Here is a 23,411-nt window from a genome sequence, read left to right on the forward strand (position 1 = left end):
CAGCACACAGCACACACCACACAGCACAGCACTGCACACAGCACACAGCGCACTGCACACAGCACACAGCACACAGCACAGCACACAGCACACAGCACACAGCACAGCACACAGCACACAGCACACAGCACAGCACACAGCACACAGCACACAGCACACAGCACACAGCACACAGCACAGCACTGCACACAGCACACAGCACACAGCACACAGCACACAGCACACAGCACACAGCACACAGCACAGCACACAGCACACAGCACACAGCACACACCACACAGCACAGCACTGCACACAGCACACAGCGCACTGCACACAGCACACAGCACACAGCACAGCACACAGCACACACCACACAGCACAGCACACAGCACACACCACACAGCACAGCACACACCACACAGCACACACCACACAGCACACAGCACACAGCACACAGCACACAGCACAGCACACAGCACACACCACACAGCACAGCACACACCACACAGCACACACCACACAGCACACAGCACACAGCACACAGCACACAGCACAGCACACAGCACACAGCACTGCACACAGCACACAGCACACAGCACAGCACACAGCACACAGCACACAGCACAGCACACAGCACACACCACACAGCACAGCACACACCACACAGCACACACCACACAGCACACAGCACACAGCACACAGCACACAGCACAGCACACAGCACACAGCACAAAGCACAGCACACAGCACAAAGCACAGCACACAGCACACAGCACAGCACACAGCACAGCACATAGCACACAGCACACAGCACACAGCACAGCACACAGCACACACCACACACCACACAGCACAGCACACAGCACACAGCACACAGCACACAGCACACAGCACACAGCACAGCACACAGCACACACCACACAGCACACAGCACACACCACACAGCACAGCACACAGCACAGCACACAGCACACAGCACACAGCACAAAGCACAGCACACAGCACAAAGCACAGCACACAGCACACAGCACAGCACACAGCACACAGCATAGCACACAGCATAGCACACAGCACACAGCACACAGCACACAGCACACACCACACACCACACAGCACACAGCACACAGCACAGCACACAGCACACACCACACACCACACACCACACAGCACACAGCACACAGCACATAGCACACAGCACAGCACACAGCACACAGCACAGCACAGCACACAGCACACACCACACAGCACACACCACACAGCACACAGCACAGCACACACCACACAGCACAGCACACACCACACAGCACACAGCACACAGCACACAGCAGACAGCACACAGCACACACCACACAGCACACACCACACAGCACACAGCACAGCACACAGCACACAGCACAAAGCACAGCACACAGCACAAAGCACAGCACACAGCACACAGCACAGCACACAGCACAGCACATAGCACACAGCACACAGCACACAGCACAGCACACAGCACACAGCACACACCACACAGCACAGCACACAGCACATAGCACACAGCACACAGCACACAGCACACAGCACAGCACACAGCACAGCACACAGCACACAGCACACAGCACAGCACACCACACAGCACAGCACACACCACACAGCACACAGCACACAGCACAGCACACAGCACACAGCATAGCACACAGCACAGCACACAGCACAGCACAGCACACAGCACAGCACAGCACACAGCACACACCACACAGCACACAGCACACAGCACAGCACACAGCACACAGCACAAAGCATAGCACACAGCACACAGCACAAAGCACAGCACAAAGCACAGCACACAGCACAGCACACAGCACACAGCACACAGCACAACACACAGCACACAGCACACAGCACAGCACAGCACACAGCACACAGCACACAGCACAGCACACAGCACAGCACACAGCACACAGCACACAGCACAGCACACAGCACACAGCACAGCACACAGCACACACCACACAGCACACAGCACAGCACACAGCACAGCACACAGCACACAGCACAGCACACAGCACACAGCACACAGCACAGCACACACCACACAGCATAGCACACAGCACAGCACACAGCACACAGCACAGCACACAGCACACAGCACACAGCACAGCACACACCACACAGCACAGCACACAGCACACAGCACAGCACAGCACACAGATTCTGAAGAGAGGATGGGGAGTGACCCAACATGAGACCAGTGGTCTCAGGCTTTCTAGAAGATACCTAAGCAGGAGACATCCTTGAGGGAGACGCTCCTAACCAGAGTAGAAAGTCTCTTTCTTCCCAGCTCTCTATGGGAGATTCTCACCCTGCTCCACGGCATGAAGGCTGTGACCCTGGCCACGTGGTAGAAATCACTTGGATGGGTGTGTTGGGTTCCTTAGGATCTATTCCCAGGAGAGGAATTGCAGGGTCATAGGGCAGGTCCATTTCTAGCCTTCTGAGAGTTCTCCAGACTGCTCTCCACAGAGACTGGACCCACTGACATTCCCACCAGCAGTGCAGGAGGGTTCCTTTGACCCCACACCCTTTCCAGCATTTGCTGCTGTTACCTTTTCTGATGTATGACATTCTCACAGGAGTGAAGTCGTATCTTGTTGTTGTCTTTATTTGCATTTCTCTGGCAATCAGAGACTTGGAGCATTTTTTCATGTGTTTCTCGGCCTTTTGGATCTCTTCTGTGGTGAATACTCTGTCCATGTCCTCCCCCCATTTACTTTGGTGTGATACACCAATTCCATTTCAGGTTCGACTTCTGTTTTATTTTCTGATCTTGTTTTTCAACTTCTGCCTGAGAGTGAGATCATCCCATATTCATCCTTCTGTTTCTGACTTATTTCACCCAACATGATTTTTTCAAGGTCCATCCAAGATCGGCTGAAAACAGTGAAGTCACCATTTTTTACAGCTGAGTAGTATTCCACTGTGTATCTAGACCACAACTTGCTCAGCCACTCATCTGTTGTTGGACACCTGGGTTGCTTCCAGGTTTTGGCTATTACACATTGTGCTGCCAAGAACATATGTGTACACAGATCTTTTTGGATGGAGGTGGGGAGAATACAGGTCCAAGAAGGATTCAGAGGACCTAGTGGGGGTTGTATTGTATATGGGAAACTGGGGAATGTTATGCATGTACAAACTATTGTACTTACTGTTGAATGTAAAACATTAATTCCCCAATAATAAAAAAAAATTTTATAAAAGGAAAAAAAAAATCACTTGGGTAGCTTCCAAAATCCCAGTCAAAATCACTAGGTCTGAGACCCATGTTCTAAAAGGAGGGGCAGGTGACCTGTACTCATCAGATGGGGAATCAATCTTTCTTTCTTTCTTTCTTTCTTTCTTTCTTTCTTTCTTTCTTCCTTCCTTCCTTCCTTCCTTCCTTCCTTTCTTTTATTTCTTATTTTTTAAGATTTTATTTATTTATGAGCAAGATAGGAGGAGAGAGAGAACCAGACATCACTCTGGCACATGTGCTGCCAGGGATCGAACTCAAGACCTCATGCTTGAGAGTCCAAAGCTTTACCACTGCACCACCTCCGGGGCCATGGGAAGGTGAGCTTTAGATCTACTGACCTATTTTCACCAAGTGTTAAATAAAGTTTTTACTCTTGGCCATTCTCTATTTCTTCCCTCCAGCAGTGTGTTGGAGAAAGTGACACCGTATGCTGACATCTGAACATCCATTAATATTATAGCCTCCTTCTTGCACAAGACTCTGAGTAAGAAGACTTTGTTCTTCTAGTCCAGCTTTCTCACCTTGTTCTAAACTCTGGTGCCTTCTTCCCAGACAATATTTTTAGTCCACCTGCATGTTAGCTGTCAGGCAAAAATTACTAAAGTCATGGGCCCCTTAGAGCATACATAAAATAGACTTTCTAGCTTCTATCCACCCTAAGATCTCTGATTTTGTCTGCTCTATCCCTACCTTTAAATTGTACTGATATATACATATATATATATATATATATATTTATTTATAATTGGATAGATACAGCCAGAAATCGAGAAGGTGGAGGGAGATAGGAAGAGAAACAGAGAGCAGCCCTGATTCACTACTTACAAAGCCTTCCCCCTGCAGGTGGGGACTAGGGGCTTGAACCCAGGTCTTTGCACAATGTAATATGTGTGATCCACCAGGTGTGCCACCAGCTGGTCTCTGTCTTGCTTTTTCTTATGACCTCTCAGCCACCAAGTTGCAAATGCTTCTATGATGCCACCCTGACTGCCCTGGCCAGATGGCCTCCCCAGTATGTCCTAGAGCCTCCCCTCCCCAGAGCCCTGCCCCACTAGGGAAAGACAGAGACAGGCTGGGGATGTGGATCCACCTAACAACATCCTTGCCCACTGGAGAAACAGTTACAGAAGCCAGAACTCGCACCTTCTGCTCCCCGTGAAGAACCTGGGTCCAGACTCCCAGAGGGATAAAGAACAGGGAAGCTTCCAGTGGAGGGGAGGGGACAGGGACTCTGATGGTGAGGACTGTGGGGAATTGTCCCCCTGTGATCTTACAATCTTGTGCATCATTATTAAATCAGTAATAAGGTTTTTAAAAAGATTTTTTAAAAAAGAAACTGTGCCAATGTGTGGACAACTTTACCCTAAACCATTAATCTCCAATAAAATGATTTTTTTTTTAAAAGAGAGACTGAGAGAGGGAGAAAAAGAAAACTGATCTGTTCATTTCAATTCCAGCACCACTTCTGTTTATTTCTCAACTTTGGCTAAAGTCAGTTGTTAAAATTAACTGAATAAGGTTGTTGGAGACAACTCAGTGTGTCACAGCTCAGGACTTAAGGCCCCAGGTGGATTCTTAGCACCACATATACCAGAGTTGGGAAGGTCTCAGGCCTCAGTCTTCCCGCCCCTACAAATCATTTGACATCTTTAAAATTTTATGGTAATGAAGCTGGTTCATAGCATGGAGGGAAGCTTCACAAGTGAGGAAACCGTACTTCAGATCTTTCTCCCTCCCTCTCTCTCTCTCTGCCTGCCTTCCCAGTCTCTCTCTGTCTCTATCCTACAACAAGTAATTAGGACAACTTTTTTAAAAGAATGTTTATAAAACAAACTTAGGTTAACTTAGCTAAACATATATTAAAGAGATTTTCTTGTGCATAGAAAAATCAGCTCTTTTTACAGCAATTTGATAACTAAGTCATTTAAGAATTAAGATAATTATTTAGTGTAACGCATAATCTACCAGTAATTGCACATTGGAGTATAGTCACCTTACTTAAAAATAGATGTATTTCAAATCATCTGTGTACATTTCCTATGAAACCCATTATATGCATAAGTTCCTGAGCAGGAAGAAGGCACAGGAAATGTAATGTGGATGACGGAAGATTCAGTGACAGCGTCTAAAGGCGATAAAGGGATGTGCTCACGCTGCGGGCACTGCAGCCACTCCCACCAAAGGGAGGGACAAGTAACTGGGAGGATGCAAAGTGCTGGTCACTCTTCAAGCACTTGCATTCCACTGCAGAAACTTGCACTTTAGGAAGTCACTGCCTAGGTGTCCCGGTGCGTACCTGCCCCCACCCCCACCCCCACCGGGAAGCACTGCAGGTGACAGCAGGGTGGAGACAGTGAGGCACAGAGACAAGCTGAAGACATAGACTTTCTTTCCGTTGCCACGAAGGTTATTGCTGGGGCTCAGTGCCTGGGCAAATCCATCACTATTCCCAGAATCCACAATTTTTTTTTCCTTTTTATGCTTTTTTTTTTTTTGTAGAGTCAGAGAGAGAAAGGAAAGGAGAGACACTAGCAGCATTACGTCACCACTCGTGAAGCTTCCCTTCTGCAAGTGAGGACCGGGATCTTGAACCCAGGTCTTTGCGCATGGTAACAGGTACCCTGCGCTGGGTGTGTCGCCGGCCTCCGACTTCATTCTCTTACATTCGTGGATAGGAAGGTGACAGTGTGAGGACACCGCTCACTGAACAGCCCTGGAAAGCAGCTGAAGCACTCGGCTTTGTAGGAAGGTGGTTGAAACAGTTTGAATCCAGGGTTAGAAATATTTCCCAACCTGCCATATATCATCTTCCACAGACGCTCCTGCATTTTAAGCACCCAGCACGAAGGTGCCAGGACTACTGGCTGAGAGCAGAGAGTTGGTTACTGAGTCTTACCTCTTCCACGAAGGCCTCCATGCCTCTCACGGCTCTCCCTCTCTGCTGGTCTCCTGCAGACTGGATGGTGAAGTCAAGTTCCTAGATATGTTTTTCTCTCAGGGTTCTCCCGTTGCATTGAACCTGCCTCCCAACTACTTCTCTAGTGTGGATTAATTTCCTTACTTTCTTCCATCACTCTAAGATACTAGAGTATTTTTTAATTTTCTAGACCTGTTTTTGACTCCAGGATTTTTTTTTCAGAATCTCACAGAAGCAGTAGGAAGTTTGCACACTCATTCTGCGTGTGTGCCCAGTCTTCTTTGAAACCCACCGCTTATGGGAAGCTGTAGGACTCCTGCCTCAGATACTGTCAAACACCTCTGCTCCCTGATGATGAAATCAAAGCACAGAAATGGTAAGTGAGCCCTCATGTCTGCTGATGACGAAACCAGTCAGCTGGAATACCATTACTGTGTAAACTTGACTTTGAGAAAATCAATATGCATGGGAAACAAGCCGGCAAAGAACAGCTCACACGCCGAAAATAGATCCATAGACACACAGGAAATTTTCTTCTGCTGCTTGGAAAGATATGGAAAGGCCAAGTGGGACTATCAGGAAGAAAGTGCGATAAGAATGGTCACACTTGAAAAGTCTTGAAGGGGGGAAATGGGCAGTTCCTTGACTTGGCTTGCTTTTCTTTCACTTTTTGTTTTGAAAACAAAATGCCTGTTTTTTTCATTCTTGTACTTTCTGTGTTTGATGAAATGGGTCTTAACCCTCTCAGAGCACCAACGACCTGGAAGAAATAACTGACTCATAAGCTGCAGAAGAATGAATTTATCTTTCAATAGAAAGAATATTTGTACTTATGCCAAAGAAGGTCAGGAAACAGGTGCCTTAAAGCAAGGAAGCAATTATATTTTTAATGTAAACCCAGCCCCAGGCAAGTGTTTACCAAGCTCTAAAACACGCTGAAACAGGATGTTGGAGAAGGGATCTACTCTTTACTTAGGGAATTCTTCTACTTGACCTTTTTAAAGTGGTGATAAGACAAAAACAAAACAGAAAAGGGTATAGAACAAAGTAAATTATATTAATTTGCCACTTTTTTTTCTGCTTTGACTATAATTTTTTCTTATCCTCTTTTGGGTTTGGGGAACTCATAAGGCCCTGCTGGTTCTACTGTTTTTAAAAATTATTATATCAGGTGAATAATGGTTTACGTGATTGTTGTGGACACCTGGGTCCCATCTCTCATTTCCCAGTGGTACTCCCACACAAGCCCAAGTCTTCTGACTCTTAGTATTGATATATATTTTCCCTCCAGCATTATCACTGGGGCTCAGTGCCTGCACTATGTATCCACTGCTCCTGGAGGCCATTTTTTTCCCTTTTGTTGCCCTTGTTTATCGTTGTTGTTATTGTTGCTACTGCTGTTGTTGTTGGATAGGACAGAGAAAAATCAAGAGAGGAAGGAAGACAGAGATGGGGAGAGAAAGACAGACACCTGCTTCACTGCCTGTGAAGTGACTCCCCTGCAGGTGGGGAGCCGATCCTTGAGCTGGTCCTTGTGCTTGCACCATGGGCGCTTAACCTGCTGCACTACCGCCCAGCCCCGAGACAGATGTATCTTAACCGGAGTCTTTGAATCTTGCTATTTTCATCTCATGGTTTTTGTGAGTCTCTTCTCAACTCTTTAGTTTTTATTTTATTTTATTTTTCTTCTTTTTTTTTAATTTTACATTACAGAATTACATGTTGACAGAGGCTTGAATCCACACCATTCCCACCCCCAGAGTTCTGGATTTTCTCTCTCTCCACTGCAATCCACCACAGTTCCCTTAAAGTTGTAGACATGGGCCAACCATCTTCTCTACAACTAACTATCTGTCCACATTTATACATAGTTGCCTCCTCCCTTTTTTCCTTTCTGATTCAATCCCCTCTTCCCCTCCATGCTACTCATGACATCATAACTCCCTCCACACGTCCCTCTCCTTTTCCTCCTCTCTCTGGTGCTGATGGAGCTGGATGCAGAGTCCTCTTATTCTCATCCTTTCACTTCTCCCCTGCTGGGAGTGTGGATCAAGGTTGTTTACGGGGTACTTTTGTCATTGGATAGAGACAGAAATTGGGCTGGGAGGGGGACAGAGAGGAAAAGAGACAGAGAGACACCTGCAGCCCTCATGAAGCCCCCCCCCCCCACCTGCAGGTGCTTGAACCCGGGCTCTTGAGCACTGTAATGTGAGCACTTAACCAGGTTTGCTACCACCTGGCCCCCATCTCTTCAGTTTTTGTATGACCTTCTCAGAGCATGGATGTAAATTGCCTCTCCTTTATCTCACTAAGTCTTCAAAACATGGACTTTCTTTTTCTTTTTTCTTTAGGGGGGGGATTACTGGTTTACAGTTGATAGTAAAATACAGTAATTGGTACATTCGTAACATTTCTCGGTTTTCCTCAGAACACTCTAGGCCCACCCCGCCCCCTGTCCTCCTCTGTTTCGGAACATTCTCCCCCCCACCCCCACCCCAGAGTCTTTGACTTTGGTGCAATACACCAACTCCAGTTCAAGTTCTGCTTTGTGTTTTCCCTGCGGTTCTTATTTTTCAACTTTTGCCCTTGAGTAAGATCATCCCATCTTCATCCTTCTCTTTCTGGCTCCTTCAAGCTCCCTCTAAGCTGGAGTGAAGAAGATGACTTAATCTTTCTTAATAGCTGAGTCGTATTTCATTGTGTATCTAGACCACAACTTGCTCAGCCACTCCTCTGGTGTTGGACACCTGGGTTGCGTCCAGGTTTTGGCTATTACAAATTGTGCTGCTATGAACACAGGTGCACACAGATCATTTTAGATGAGTGTGAAAAATATAGATATTTAACTGATGTCATCCTCATTTGTTTGATCACTGATCTGAACAATTTGTAAGTCTTCACTCTGATGAATGAAAGAAAAAAAATTCCTTTTATCGTTCATTCATTCACTCATTCATTCATTCATTCATTCATTCTCAGTTTCCTTCCCAACAGGAAGGTTAGGCCAGAAAGGTTAGCGAATAACTGATGTGTTTTAGGATTTTACAAACTCCAAGATTACAAAGAAGACAATGGTCCCTTGACGAATCCCTGAATTCTTTCCCCTTTCCCCTGTCAATTAATTGTAGATGTGAAAATATGGGGCATCGGAAGCAAAGAACTCTTAAAACTCAATAAAAAGAACAGAAGCCTGATTACTAGGCAAAGGGCTTGAACAGGCATCACCCAAAAGGTGGGACAGAAGGTCAACCTGCACTTGAAAAGGAGCTCAGTACCCACAGGTGGGTAAGGGAAGCCAGCTCCTGGCGGCACATTTCACATTCAGCAGGATGGTCATGGCTCCAGAACAACCCAGACAATAACAAGTGTTGGCCGGGGCGTGGAGAAACTGGAGCCCTGCACATGGCTGGTGGGAGTGGAAAATAATGCAATTGCTGTGGAAGATAGCATGGTGGTCTCTTAGAGAAGTGTTCTTACTATTATCACTATTATTATTTTGCCTCCAGTCCCTGGGGCTGGGTGCTGGCCCTATACACAGATTTTGGTGGTCTTTTTTCCCCATTTATTTGATAGGACAGAGGGAAATTGAGACAGGAGTTGTGGATAGAGAGGCAGAGAGAAAGAGAGACACCTGCAGACCTGCTTCCCAACTTGTGAAGCTTCACCCCTGCAGGTGGGGACTGGGGGTTTGAACCAGGATCCTTCCACATATCCTTTCCTGAAAATTATGTGTGTGAGTGTATGTGTGTGCGTGTGCGTGTGTGCATGTGTGTGAGTGTGTGTTTGTGTATGTATGTGTGTGTATGTGTGTGAGTGTGTGTGAGTGCATATGTGTGAACAGGTGCATGTGTTTGTGTGCATGTGAGTTGTATGAGTGTGAGTGTGTGTGTGAATGTGTGTGAGTGTGAGTGTGTGTGTAAGAGAGAGAGAGACTACTTTTCTGTTGAGCGTAACTGGCTGGCAGCTGGGGAGATAGCACAGTGCAAGCGTTCAGAATCTTTGTGCCTAAGGCCCCTTCAGTCCCTGGTGCTGATGTACTGGGACTGGGAGGTGCTCTGATCTCTCTCACACACAATGAGTAAATCTTGGGGAGGGGCACCTCTTCATCTTTATCCTCTGTTCATTTTGAGTTGTTCATGAGTGACTACTGGGACGCTAGTTCAGAAGTCAGTGCTGTGAGGCTTCTACTGTTTCCACTGAGTATAGCAGAGGCCAGCCCATGGAGTAAGTAAGACCAGGAGGAGCATGCTGATCGTGCCACCTGCCAACACCCATGTCCAGTGGAGAAGCAACTACAGAAGCCAGACCTCCCACCTTCTGCTCCCCACAATGATCCTGGGTCCGTACTCCCAACGGGGTAAAGAATAGGAAAGCTTCCAATGGAGGGGATGGGACATGACATTCTGGTCGTGGGAACTGTGTGGAATTGTACCCCTGTTATCTTACAATCTTGTTAATTATTATTAAATCACTAATAAAAATAATAAAAGAATGCGGATCCACACCTCAAACATGTATTAGTTGGCCCCTCTGTCTTGTCTGTTGACAAGCTGGACGGTGGAATGCATAAGGAATCTGATTGTCAAGTACAGAAGGAGGAAAGAAATAAAAAACACAGTAAGGTTCCTCCCGCTGGCCCTGAAGGATGACGGACAAATCTTTATACCACCGCCCCGGATTGTTCCACTGGACTGGGCTTCATAGAATGGCCCTGTGCAGCTCTGAACTCAGGATACTCTGGTCCATGTGTCCGTGTCCTGGATCAGTGCTGTATGTCCCCTGAGTCCATCTGGTTAGCTGTGGCAGTTTTGTTTTGTTTTTTAATTTTTTAAATATGTATTTATTTATTTTCCCTTTTGTTGCCCTTGTTGTTTTATTGTAGTTATTATTGATGTTGTTGTTGTTGGATAGGACAGAGAGAAATGGAGAGAGGAGGGGAAGACAGAGAGGAGGAGAGAAAGACAGACACCTGCAGACCTGCTTCACCACTTGTGAAGCGACTCCCCTGCAGGTGGGGAGCCGGGGGCTCGAAAAGGATCCTGACGCCAGTCCTTGTGCTTTGCGCCACATGCACTTAACCCGCTGCACCACCACCCCACTCCCGGCAGTGGCAGTTTTAAGCCTTTCTGTCTGTCTCCACGACGTTCTGGCTTTCCTTTCAGGAATCTGTTTTCCCCAGAGAAACCAGGCCGTGCCAGGAGATTCCAAGCAGCCTGAGTTCACCTGCTTTCCTGCAACTCCTCCAATTGCTGCGATTCCTCCCTCCCTCTTTGCAGCCTCTGCTGAGCCCTTGTCGGCGACTCACTGCTGCCCCCGGCTGGACATGCCTTCTACCAGCTCTGCACACCGCCTCTGAAGGACTTGGAGGCTCTGCGGACTTGCACAGGTGAAGGAAGCAAGGACTCCTTTGCCGACTAGAAGGGCTAGTCAACCTGTGCTCTTTTCGAGTTGAATACTTGTCATTTGCAAGAGGACAAAGAAGTCTCAGTATTGACGGTGATAACTCCCTGACCCTGGTATTCTTATGCCCGAAATTCAACTGTGGAGTAGTCAATATTTGAATGAACTTGATAAATCCAGTTCTTTTTGTGTGCTGGGGATTAGGGAACAGAAATTGTCTTGAATTCTCACGGCTATTTTTAATATCATAATGAACCAGTCATTTAAGTTTCAGATCTCTATACCATACTGAAATGAATCAAATACCCAATTAACAAACTTCTTCTAGACTGTTAAAAAGAGATTCGCAATGATTTTTTAATAAATACTTCCTTTTCAATAAATGTAGCAATGTAGCTATTTGCAATTATGTGTATTCTTTTTCAATGACTGATTTTTTTTTTCAACCAGAGTACTACTCAGCTCTAGCTTGGTGGTGCAGGGAAAAGAATCTGGGACTTTATTATTTTTTTTCCTCCTCCAGGGTTATTGCTGGGCTCGGTGCCTGCACCATGAATCCACCGCTCCTGGAGGCCATTTTTCCCCCCCTTTTGTTGCCCTTGTTGTAGCTTCGTTGTGGTTATTATTATTGCCCTTGTTGACGCAATTCGTTGTTGGCTAGGACAGAGAGAAATGGAGAGAGAAGGGGAAGACAGAGAGGGGGAGAGAAAGACAGACACCTGCAGACCTGCTTCACCGCACGTGAAGCGCCTCCCCTGCAGGTGGGGAGCCGGGGGCTCGAACCGGGATCCTCACGCCGGTCCCTGCGCTTTGCGCCACATGCGCTTAACCCACTGCACCACCGCCCGACCCCCAGAATCTGGGACTTTAAAGCCTCAGGCAAGAGAGTCTCTTTGTAGAACTGTTAAACTATCTAACCCCCCACCCTGCCTTTTTTTTTTTTTAGTCAGAGCACTGCTCAACTGGCTAATGGTGGTGTTAGGGGTGTGTGTGTGGGGGGGTAAATCTGGGACTTTGGAGCCTCAGGCATGAGAGTCTGTGCATAACCATTATGCTGTCTAACCCCCACCCCGACCCCCACCTTTTTTTTTTTTTTTTTAATCAGAGCACTGCTCCATTTTGACCTATGGTGGTGCCAGAGATTAAACTCGGGACCTTGGCTCCTCTGTTGTGAAAGCCATTTTGCATAATAATTACGTTATCTTCCTGGCCCCAATTATATGTGTGCTTTCAAGAATTTCTTGGAGGTTAGAGAAAATAAAATAAAAGTTATGTTTGTATGGCTGAAATGTCTACTACCATCCCGAAGAGCAGAGCTGGTAGTGCATGCCGTCCTGTATGCTGGACCTACCTGCGTGAGCTCAGGTCCCTGCAGGGGAGCACTGAGGAGCCGTCGCCTTGCTGCTGGTGTCTCTCCCTCTCTACTTCTGTCTGTGTCACAAAAAGAAAGACAAGTGGGTGGAGGTAGATAGCATAATGGTTATGCAAACAGACTCTCATGCTTGAGGCCCCAAAGTTCCAGGTTTGGGCCCCCACACCTGAGCAGAGCTTAGCAGTGCTCTGGTAGGAAAAAACAGAGAGAGACAGAGAGAGACAGAGAGAGAAATAAATAAAAGAATAAAATTTTAAAAATTTAAAAAGAGAAGTAAACTAAAAAGATTCATTTAAATGGTGATAAGAACAATTAGTGAAAGTGGCATAACATTGGTAGCTAATAGACTTTTTTATTTTGGTACTTTCTCTTTGAATTTTGAGCTTTATTTTTAATTTTATTCAGGGCAGGAGTAGATAGCTTAATGGTTACACAAAGAGACTCTTCTGCCTGAGGCTCCAAAACCCCAGCTTCAGTCATCTGCACCACCATAAGCCAGAGCTGAGCAGGGCTCTGGTATTGAAAAAAAAACAAAAGAAAAAGAAAAGGAAAAAGATTTGATTTGATTTAGGTTCTCAGATCATCGCAAATATCCTCAGATCTTGTGTATAAGTTTGCTTTCTTTTCTTTCTTTCTTACCTTCTTTCTTCTTCCTCCTCCTCTTCTTTTTCTTCTCCTTCTCCTCCTCTTTCTTTCTTTCTTTCTTTCTTTCTTTCTTTCTTTCTTTCTTTCTTTTTTTACCAGAGCCCTGTTCAGCCCTGGTTTATGGTGTGGGGGATTGAACCTGGGACTTCAGAGCCTCAGGCATGAGAGTCTCTGCCTAACCATTACGCTGTCTACCCCCTGCTCAGGTATAAACTTTCTAACAGACATAATTACACAGCTAGCATTCTTAGCTTTTATATGGTAGCCTATGATTTTTTTTTTTTTTTAATACAATCAAGTAGAGGCTTAGCCTAATAGTTTTTGGATAAAACACACTCAAGCCTTTGGAAACAGAGACGAAATGGGAGCCAGGGGTGACAAGCAGCTCGGTGTGCTACCATCGGGGTTAGACATAGCAGGCACACGCGGGGCAAGTAGTCAGGTGTGCTGTGGGAGGAACGTTCTGACGCTGCGGCCGGGAAGGGGGCAGCGGGGGAGCCGCCCTGGGACCGGCTGGGGGCCTCATCTAGGGCCATGGTTCACGCTGTTTCAATGGTGTGGGGAGGCCTGGTGGTCCCAGAGTTCTTGATGTATTCAGGGCTATGTCTGGCTGCTCTCGGATGCGTCTCTGACAGGCTGGAACGAGATCACATCCTCCCGATCAGTGGGTGGGGGTCTGCTGGTTCCCAGCACGTGCCTTTCTGTCTGTCTGCCTGTCTGTTTTAGCAAGAGAAGGTTCTTTCCATGTGGGTGGGGGTCCGGCCTCAGCACAGCCATCCAGTGGGTGCTCAGCGTCTGCCAAATGACTACAGACACGTTTAGACAGACAGACAGCCCAACGAGGCATCGCCACACAGACAGACGCAGAGCAGCACGGTCCAGGCTTGTGGCGACGGGGCCGGTGGAACTTATTAATCATACAAAGCACTTTGGCAATGACTTTAGAGCCTTTTAAACCAACCTTCTCTTTTTAATTTAATTTTGTTTTGTTAGCAAGAGATTGGCATTGCCTGTGGGGACAGGGCGGTCCTGGCATATTTTACCGCTGACTATCCTCATTAGGGCATAACAAGTGGAAACATTCTAGGAGTTTAAGGAAGGGGAAAAAAATCTGGATCTAAGAGAGAAACAACTTCAGTTGTCGGTAAGATTTCTTAAAGTGTGTCCCTTTTCAGAAGGAAGGCAGGACTTTCTGTAGGGCGGGCTCCTGTACGGGAAGGTCCAGAAATGTGTTCTTCCGTAGAGTTCCAGGGAGACCAACAACTTTTTGTTTTGGGTGCCAGTCCTAGAAAAAAAACCCATATGATTATCATATATTTTGGCTTTTATATTTACTTATTTATATTTTGCCTCCACTCGCTGGGGCTCAGTGCTGGCGCCATGAAGCTACCATTCCTAGCAACCATTCTCCTCCCCTTTTTTCTTTCGTTTTTATTTATAGGACACAAAGAAACGGAGACAGAGAGGGAGAGAGAAAGAAAGACAGAGTGTAAAAGGTAGTGGCCTTAAAGTTTTTTATATAGAAGTTTTTAGCTCCTTTTAGTATAAGATGCTTGTAGTGTGAGATGGAAAATTCCTTGCCCTTTCCCCTTACCTTTCCCCTCCTTGCTTGACAAACAGAACCTAATCAGTATGAGCCATCAGTTACCCTGCACAATGGCTTGAAAGGCCCTGCATGGGATTAAGCCTTATCAGGACCTTTGCACGGAATGTGGTTTACCGGGTGGTCACAGTAGATGGTGGGGGGATGTGGTGACCATACCCATCTAAATCCTATTGGATGTGTGACCTTGCTATGTTTGAAATAAGCTCGCGCTTTGCCTCGAGTGGACCTCGCTTTTGCTAGATTTGAAATGATCGGGTTCCGCGTTTTCTATAGCATGTGATTGGATGTAGACGGATAAGATGATGTTTTCCCCTCCCTGAGTGTGTTCTGAATTTCTATAAATTGTGTGGTTTGAGCCTTGTTCAGGGTCGAGCTTGGTAGACTGATGCCAGTCACCATCTCGGCCCGGATTCGAATTCGTCAATAAACATCTTTGCTTCCTTTCAGTGGATGGTGGTTTGATTTATGCTCGCTAACACAGAGGAAGCTGTAGTTGATGTCTCTCTGTGTCTCTCTGTATCTCTCTCTCTGTGAAACAGTTGTCTAGAAAGGTGAAACTGTAGGTGAGAGGCCTAGGCTCCTTTCCCCTTGCCTCTCACCACTCCCCCAAAAGTCAGCCATTGTGATGTCTTGCTAAGTAGTTTTGTTAGCTCTCCAGTGTTATTATTGGCATGTGCCACAACACATTAAAAAAAAACTTGTGCATTTTTTCCTGCTCACTGATAATTTAGAAGTCCACACTCCCACCCTGTCTCTCTCTATCCCTAGTGGGGCAGGGGTCTGGGGAGTCAGAGCCCCAGGACATATTGGTGGGATCGTCTGTCTAGGGAAGTCTGGTTGGCATCATGGTAGCATCTGGAACCTGGTGTCTGAAAAGAGAGTTAACACACAAAGCCAAACAAATTGTTGACTAATTGTGAACGTAAAGGCTGGAATAGTGCAGATGAAGAGTTGGGCGGGGGAAGTAATTACAGCAGCCAGACCTTCCACCTTCTGCATCCCACAGTGACCCTGGGTCCATGCTCCCAGAGGGATAGAGAATAGGAAAGCTGTCAGGGGAGGGGATGGGATACGGAGTTCTGGTGGTGGGAACTGTGTGGAGTTGTACCCCTCTCATCCTATGGTTTTGTCAATGTTTCCTTTTTATAAAGAGAAAAAAAAAAAAGGAAAAGAAAAGAAGTTTAGTACACACTAATCCCAGAATTAACTTAGCGTCTAATGTCCACAAATGCATGTTTTCTTTGTTAGTCACGTCAACTAAAGCATCATCTTACCTCACAGGTTTTGCTTGTTGGCTTCACAGGCGAGTCCTTTGAACTGTTTCGGGCAGGAGCACGTGCACGCCCCGTCCATCAGAATGACGGTCCCTCCGTTCTGACACGGCTGGCACTTTCTGGAACTGAACTCAGTGATGTACTCCTCAATGGCTTGCTCCAGGTTCTCCTTCTTCAGGTGGGCGTCTTTCATCCTCACTGGAACCAGGTTATATATGGGAGATAGCTGCAAGAAGGCGACACTTGTCACGTCAGGCCTTTTTCTGCTGGTGGGACTGCTCAGTAACCTTCCTTTCTCTCTGACCCATTGCTTCAGCAGAGGGACTTCTTGAGTGACTTTCACGGACAGTTAACATACTCGTCTTTTTTTTTTTTTTTTATTGCCACCAGGGTTCTCGCCGGGGCTCAGTGCCTGCAGAATGAATTCATTGCTCCCAGAGGCTTTCTTCCTTTTTTTCTTTTATTTTATATAACAGATAAAGTGAGAGAGAATGGACAGGTAGAGAGAGAGAGAGAGAGAGTGAGTGGTGGGGCCAGGCAGTGCTGCAGGTGTCTCTCTGTCTCCCCTACTCTCTCAGCTTCTCTCAGTTTCTATCCAATAACAATTAAAATAAAATCTCCTCTAGTACAGACTCTACAACATCTACAGAAAGCTTGCATTATGCATCTCTAAATGGCCATCGTTCCTAATTAATTTATAACTAATTTAATTATGTAGCCAAAAGGTACTTTTTGAGTAAATTAAAATAAGATATTGGTTATAAATTAATGAGAAATGATGGCCTTTTAGTCACATACCACTTTGAAATAAGAGACCACCATGTTGAAGAGAAATGGGAATTTCTTGACTAAAAAAAGAGGGGAGAGAATATGTCACAGATGTCTACAAACAGGTCATGATGTGTACTCAACAGTACCAAATTTTTTTTTTTTCTGAGCAAAGTAAAACACAAAATTAAAAATCTGCTTGAAGGTCCGAGGAAGGAAGGAGACTGAGATTCACTGAGGCGTGACAGATATTTCGAAGTCCCCTGTCTAACTTCGTGCCATGCTTCTTCGTTCAGAAAAAGGCAGCCCAGCCTTTGAATGTTCTTCGACAAGAACACGAGTGAGCTGGAACTCAGGACAAACAAAGACAAGCACAGTTTGCTTTTGGTCAGAACCTGATAGGCGACAAGGCTGGGAGCGAAAGGAAAAACACAGCAAGAGTTGCTACTCCACTTGGAAAAAAATCATCCTGAATCATTAATACCCCAGGAGTTTCCAAGTCGACTTTCTTTAGAGGAAAATAATAAACTACATGTGTATAATACAGATAACTAAAGCAAGCCAACTTGCACAGAAACAAAACAAAGAAAACAGTAACCACATGTCTCTTGGGTTTTGTAAAACCCATCACAGTTATCTCTGCAGAAATCAGGCTCAGAGCCAGAACACAGCCTGAATCTTTACTGGACCAACATGAACTGTCTACCAGCACTGTCTTTGGTGAGTTAGTATGTAAAATTCAGATTTCGTAGTGTATTTATTTGGAAGAAAACTCTTACCCACTTTGCCATGTTGGCACTAACAACATAAAGAGGTGGTGGGTTATTCTGATTTTTAAGAAAATAAATTCATCTTGCTTTGCCCTTCAAAGGAAAGCTAACGCCAGAGAGTCTACAATACAGGGATAGAGTTGGGGGGAATTTAACTTGGATGAAGACCATAAAGGTTATTCAGACAGACAAACACAAGGGCATGGAATGGCAACAGTTTCACAGGAGCCTTGAGCACTGAAGTAAAAAAATAAAAACTCCCACAAGAAGACAAAGGACAATTAAAACTTTTTTTTTTTTAAAGTTTTTGTGAAGAGCACATCTTTTTCTGGTGAAACATTTGGCCTTCTCATCAGTAAGAAAACAGCTTTAAATTTTCTCCTTATCCAACAATGACAACATCAATAATAATAATAATAAGTACAACAATAAGGCAGCAAGGGCAACAAAAGGGAAGAAAAAAAGAAATATTTTTAAAAAGAGAAAAAAAAAAGAAAGACAACATTTCCTCCTAATCAAGTGGCCTCTGATTTTCTTCAGCCACTTGCAGTTACTTGTGCTCTTAATGAGTAAAATCTATCATACCATTTGCTAAAATACTAATCAATTACAAAAGATAAATAGGCTTATGTTTGTGGTATCAACAGAAGTATGACAAAGTTTAATATTCCATACATTTGAGTCTCTCCTAGTTTTTCTAATTCACTAAACTCCATGAAGCAGATGCAGTTTATGGAATGAGTGTTTCCTTCTCACCTGGAGCAAGAGACTTAGGGATGACTTGCACTCTGTTATAACTGCAAGCACCATATTGCAGACCCTGTGTGGTTGGCCAGTCTTTAAAAAATACAGGTGCTTGTTAACGTGTTCAAAGCTCATCTGTGCTAAAAGCTGCTCAGTGGTGTTTAACAAAAACAGGCTGATTGAACTTGAAGTGGAGTTGGTGCATTGCACCAAGGAAAGGACCCTGGGGTGGGGTGGGTTCAGGTCCTGGAACATGATGGCAGAGGAGGACCTGGGTGGAGGGTCAGAGTGTGATGCGGAAATCTGAGAAATGTTACACATGGACCAGTGACTGCATTTTACTGTCAGCTGTAAACCATTAACCTTCCCAATAGAGAAAAGGGAAAAAAAAACCTTTTAAAAAAAGGCTGATTACTTTATTATTACCCGTGTCTCCCCAGAAAGAGCTTCATACAACTTTATGTGCAGACAGATAAGAATGGTTGAGGGAAATGAAAAAAAGAAGAACTGAGTGAGGACAAAGCAAGATGGAAGGCAAGCCGCCCAGACACACACAGTTCATGCCAGCAAAGCTCGCCTGTTTGAACGGCTGGGCCATCCGTTCGGCTGCAGTTCCTGTGTGTGGAGTAAGACAGATGGACCACTTGCATAGAAGAGGGAGAATAAAGAAAGAAAGAGGAGAAAACAATTGACAGATTCCCAAGAGAAACAAAATGACCACGAGCGCTGGGGACAGAGTGGAATCTCCGCAGAGGTCTTGGGAAGGCCTGTCACTCTGTGAACACCCATCCCGTCAATGAAGCCACGGTTTACACAACGGTTGTACAATGCCCAGGCTTGTGTCCGAAGCCAGCATGTCATATGTGAACTCTACTGACCTCTGCTGCCGTTGCTCTGGAGGAAATAATCAACTTTCGTTCTACCCTCTTGGGTAACTGCTCACAAATGTTAATTTCTCTCAGCCGAGACACAGATAACTAGCTTGTAGCTGTCAGTTGAAGAAGAAACTGAAGTTTATCTGTTCTCCTGGTGGAAATGCAGGACCATTTGCGATCATGGTCAAGCAAGCTGAAAATCGAATTATCATACTCTTGTGAAGTTGAGGTCAGTGATAGAAGCAACTAGTGAAAGAGAGATGCGCCTGTCTGTCTTCTCTGTGTGAGAGACACTGAGGGAAAGCTCCTGGGTGGGGCCAAGACTTTTCTCCAGATCAGTGTGGATCTTCTGAAGAACATTGTGGAGGAATTAAGGTGATAAGGTTATGCTGGACAGAGTGTGTTCAGACTGACATCAGCCTCGAAAACCCGTATACATGCCCGTGTGCGTGAGCACTTGGCTGGACAGATGTCAAGGGCGTGTCCAGCGGATGTAAGGCAGCAGGTACCCAGTCTCAGGGCTGGTCCAGCAGCCTCTGGCACATTCTCCAAGCTACCCCGGTGACTACAGCTACCGAGGTAATTGATCAAAACTGCTCCAGAGGATTAAAAATGAGCCAGTTAAGAGACTAGGCTGGGTGGGGAGAAATTTTATGAAATTTTTAAATAATAAAAAAATAATATCAATTATTTTAGTAGTAGACCAATCCCAGCATTTGGACATGTCATTTCCTGCCGACAAAACACATTAGCTTGCTGCAGGGCGGATCAGTGATCAACGCCATTCAGCTACTCTGACAAAATCCCAGTGAACTAAAGGACCACTTCTTTTTTTTTTTTTCCCTTAAAAATAAATCAATCACGTGGTCCAGGAGGTGGCGCAGTGGATAAAGCTTTGGACTCTCAAGCATGAGGTCCCGAGTTTGATTCCCGGCAGCACATGTGTCTGGTTCTTTCTTTCTCCTCCTATCTTCTTCATTAATAAATAAATAAAATCTTAAAAAGAAAAAAAAGAAGGAAAGGAACTCAACCAGGTAAGCAGATTCATTGACTAGCTCTAGAGGACAACTTATGAGTGAAAAAAAAATTGAAATCTATTCACAGGTCAAGATTCACTAAGTCTCATATTTCACTGTGATTTAAAAGTCACACATAGTCAACAAAACCAAATTCTGTGATTTTTCTAAACTACCTAAGGGAGGCAAATTTAAAAAGTGGGTAAGATATATTGTCTTAATTAGTTTCTTCCCCCAAGAACAAATGCTAGATTGTGAAATTCCAAGGAGTTTATAAGCTGAAGATTGTTATAATCAAGATATATAAAAGAAGATTTCCTGTGGTCTGGGAGGTGGCGCAGTGGATAAAGCACTGGACTCTCAAACATGAGGTTCTGAGTTCAATCCCTGGCAGCACAAGTGCCAGAGTGATGTCCGGTTTCCTCTCTCTCTCTCTCTCTCTCTCTCTCCTCCTTTTTCATTAATAAATAAATAAAATATTTAAAAAAAGATTTCCTCACCATAAAAATGAACACTCGGGTTTTTTTTTTGAAACCTTTTAAAGTGTCCATATACGAAGTTCCTTAATAAATAAGGCTCTCTCTTGTGCACGAGCAATTGGTAGGAACCTAGCATTGCGCATCTATCTAGCTTACGCGTCCTCTGCGAGTAGTCTTATGATAGAATCACAATACACACAAACCCTGGATGTTCAGTGTCGCATATCTATTGAGTGACAGAGAGACTCAAACGCAGCCCAGGATGTTTGATGCCGGAACCCCACGCCTCTTTGCTTCTTTCCAGGAGTGAGAGGGAAGGGAATTTTAGTGTTCTCATCTCTTTCCGATGAACTTAATTGTTTATCAAAACCAACAGTTACATTTAACAAGAAGGTGAGAAATATCTCAAGCTGGAGAACCAGAGCGGCTTACTTGCTTATCTATCAGCACTGGTGCATCGTTTAAGGACGTGGCCCAATTCACAAAATCGCTCACATCCACTGTTTTCGCTCCTTTCAGAAGTTTTTCTTTCAGTTCAAATGCATACTTGCTGGTTCCGCCTCTTATGAGTGAAATAACATCATCTATGAGGTTGTCGCTGGTGATGTTTACTGAAAAAAGTAACATGGAAGTAAGTCACCGTTAATTTTGTGACATGTAATGAAAGTCTATTAAGCCCCTTCAGTAAAGTGTAGTCTGATGGTCTTATTCAGTTTTACTTAGTGAACATTATGCGATTTTATTGTCCTAAATCTGCAAATTTTATGAGTAGCCAACTGTAGAGTGTTCAATAATCTTTCTTAAAAAATTAAAAGGGTCCCCACCTGCAGGGGGAGAGCTTTATGAGTGGTGAAGCAGGGCTGCAGGTGTCTCTGTCTCTCTCCCTCTCTAACTTTCCCTCTCCTCTCAATTTCTGGCTGTCTCTATCCAATAAATAAATAAAGATAATACAAAAAAATTTTAAAAATCAAATGGTAAAAATATGGGTTTCATAGATAATTCAAAATCTATCACATATCTATATCCATAGATAGGAAATAAATGACTTCTGTATGTGATATACATTTTTTGGCAGCCTTACCTGGATCATTATGTTTCATGTAGGCTTGCTCTAATATACTTTTAGCACTTTAGACAAAACCAAGGCAAAGTTTTCCTGGTGAAACGTAAAATTTCTTTTTTACTCCCCAACTTCCTGCCCATCTCACTATGTTTCTCCCTACAGACTAAATACGTCTAAGAAAATTTTGTGAATCCTTTGAGAGTTGTGAATTTTTAGAGCTGGAAAGAAATTTCAGCATGGTTTTGTTTCGTTCTTCTTAGTTTTCATGGATGATAAAATTGAGGCTAAGAAAGATGGAAAAACTAACTAAATATTAAGGTTGAGAACTAAACATTGAGGTTATGACAAATGATGGGAAATTGCCCCCTCCCCCAACCAGGGCACTGCCCAGCTCTGGCCTATGGTAGTGCTGGGGATTGAACTTGGGACGCTGGAGTCTCAACATGAAAGTCTTTTGTACAGATCAGTCCTCTTCTCATTTTATCGATAATTTCTGGCTTAGTTCACATTTAAGTGGTCATTAAGACTTTTAAAAAAATACCAGACTTCCTTCTGCTTCCAGTCTAAGCAGCTGCCTATTTAAAAAATGAGTCTCAAGCATTTGCATTAATGAAAATACTCTTGTATTTCTCCAGCTCTGCCAAAGACGGGCCAACAAAGAATATTTATACAGAGATGTTTATATATCCATGAATGTTGTATGAAGTATGGCTTAGGGAGTCCAAATCAAGTGGCAGATTGAGTATCCTTGAACCCTGGACTTGCACAGTAGAGACACCACTGGACGCTTCATTAACATGAGAGAAAACACAGGAACTTTTTTTTCCTAAGCTATTTCCTTACCCTTGGCCTTCGGTTATTAACATAATAAGTATGCAAATTCACAGCTTCAGCAGTTGTGTGAGGATGGTGTCTTCCACAGGATTGTGAAGCCAAGATTCAGTGCCCGTGGCTTGCTGGGAGCTGGCTAGTTGATTACTCTGGGCAGATTATGTGGGTGTGTGTTAAGTCAGATCATACTTACCAGTTCCAACTACAGTTGACTTTAAGCATTTATTTTTCTTTGCATGTGCTGAAGCTTCAACAACACCTTTCAGAGATAACTCCGCATCAAACCCCAGGCATTTCTGTACATCCCTTAGTTCAATACCTGTTGAAAATGTATTCAGCTGAAAACTGTCAGGCAGGCTATCTTGAGATGACAAAGTTCTCTATCTCTGGTT

The 23,411-nt window shown here is 44.7% G+C and overlaps 1 protein-coding gene across 1 annotated transcript in view; it reads right to left on the minus strand.

The window, feature by feature from the left end:
- Window positions 1–14,539: 14,539 nt before the first annotated feature.
- The window catches only part of C9 (complement C9), a 40,497-nt gene continuing 31,625 nt past the window's right edge, over window positions 14,540–23,411 (minus strand). The window contains exons 8-11 of the mRNA XM_016185793.2: window positions 23,213–23,338; window positions 21,558–21,736; window positions 16,474–16,699; window positions 14,540–14,878 (exon numbers count right to left, since the gene is read on the minus strand). Of these exons, the coding sequence (XP_016041279.2) occupies window positions 16,475–16,699; window positions 21,558–21,736; window positions 23,213–23,338 (530 nt within the window). The 3' untranslated portion in view covers window positions 14,540–14,878; window position 16,474. The remainder of the gene's footprint in view (window positions 14,879–16,473; window positions 16,700–21,557; window positions 21,737–23,212; window positions 23,339–23,411) is intronic.

This window comes from Erinaceus europaeus, chromosome 5 (assembly GCF_950295315.1).
Source record: "Erinaceus europaeus chromosome 5, mEriEur2.1, whole genome shotgun sequence".
NCBI lineage: Eukaryota > Metazoa > Chordata > Mammalia > Eulipotyphla > Erinaceidae > Erinaceus > Erinaceus europaeus.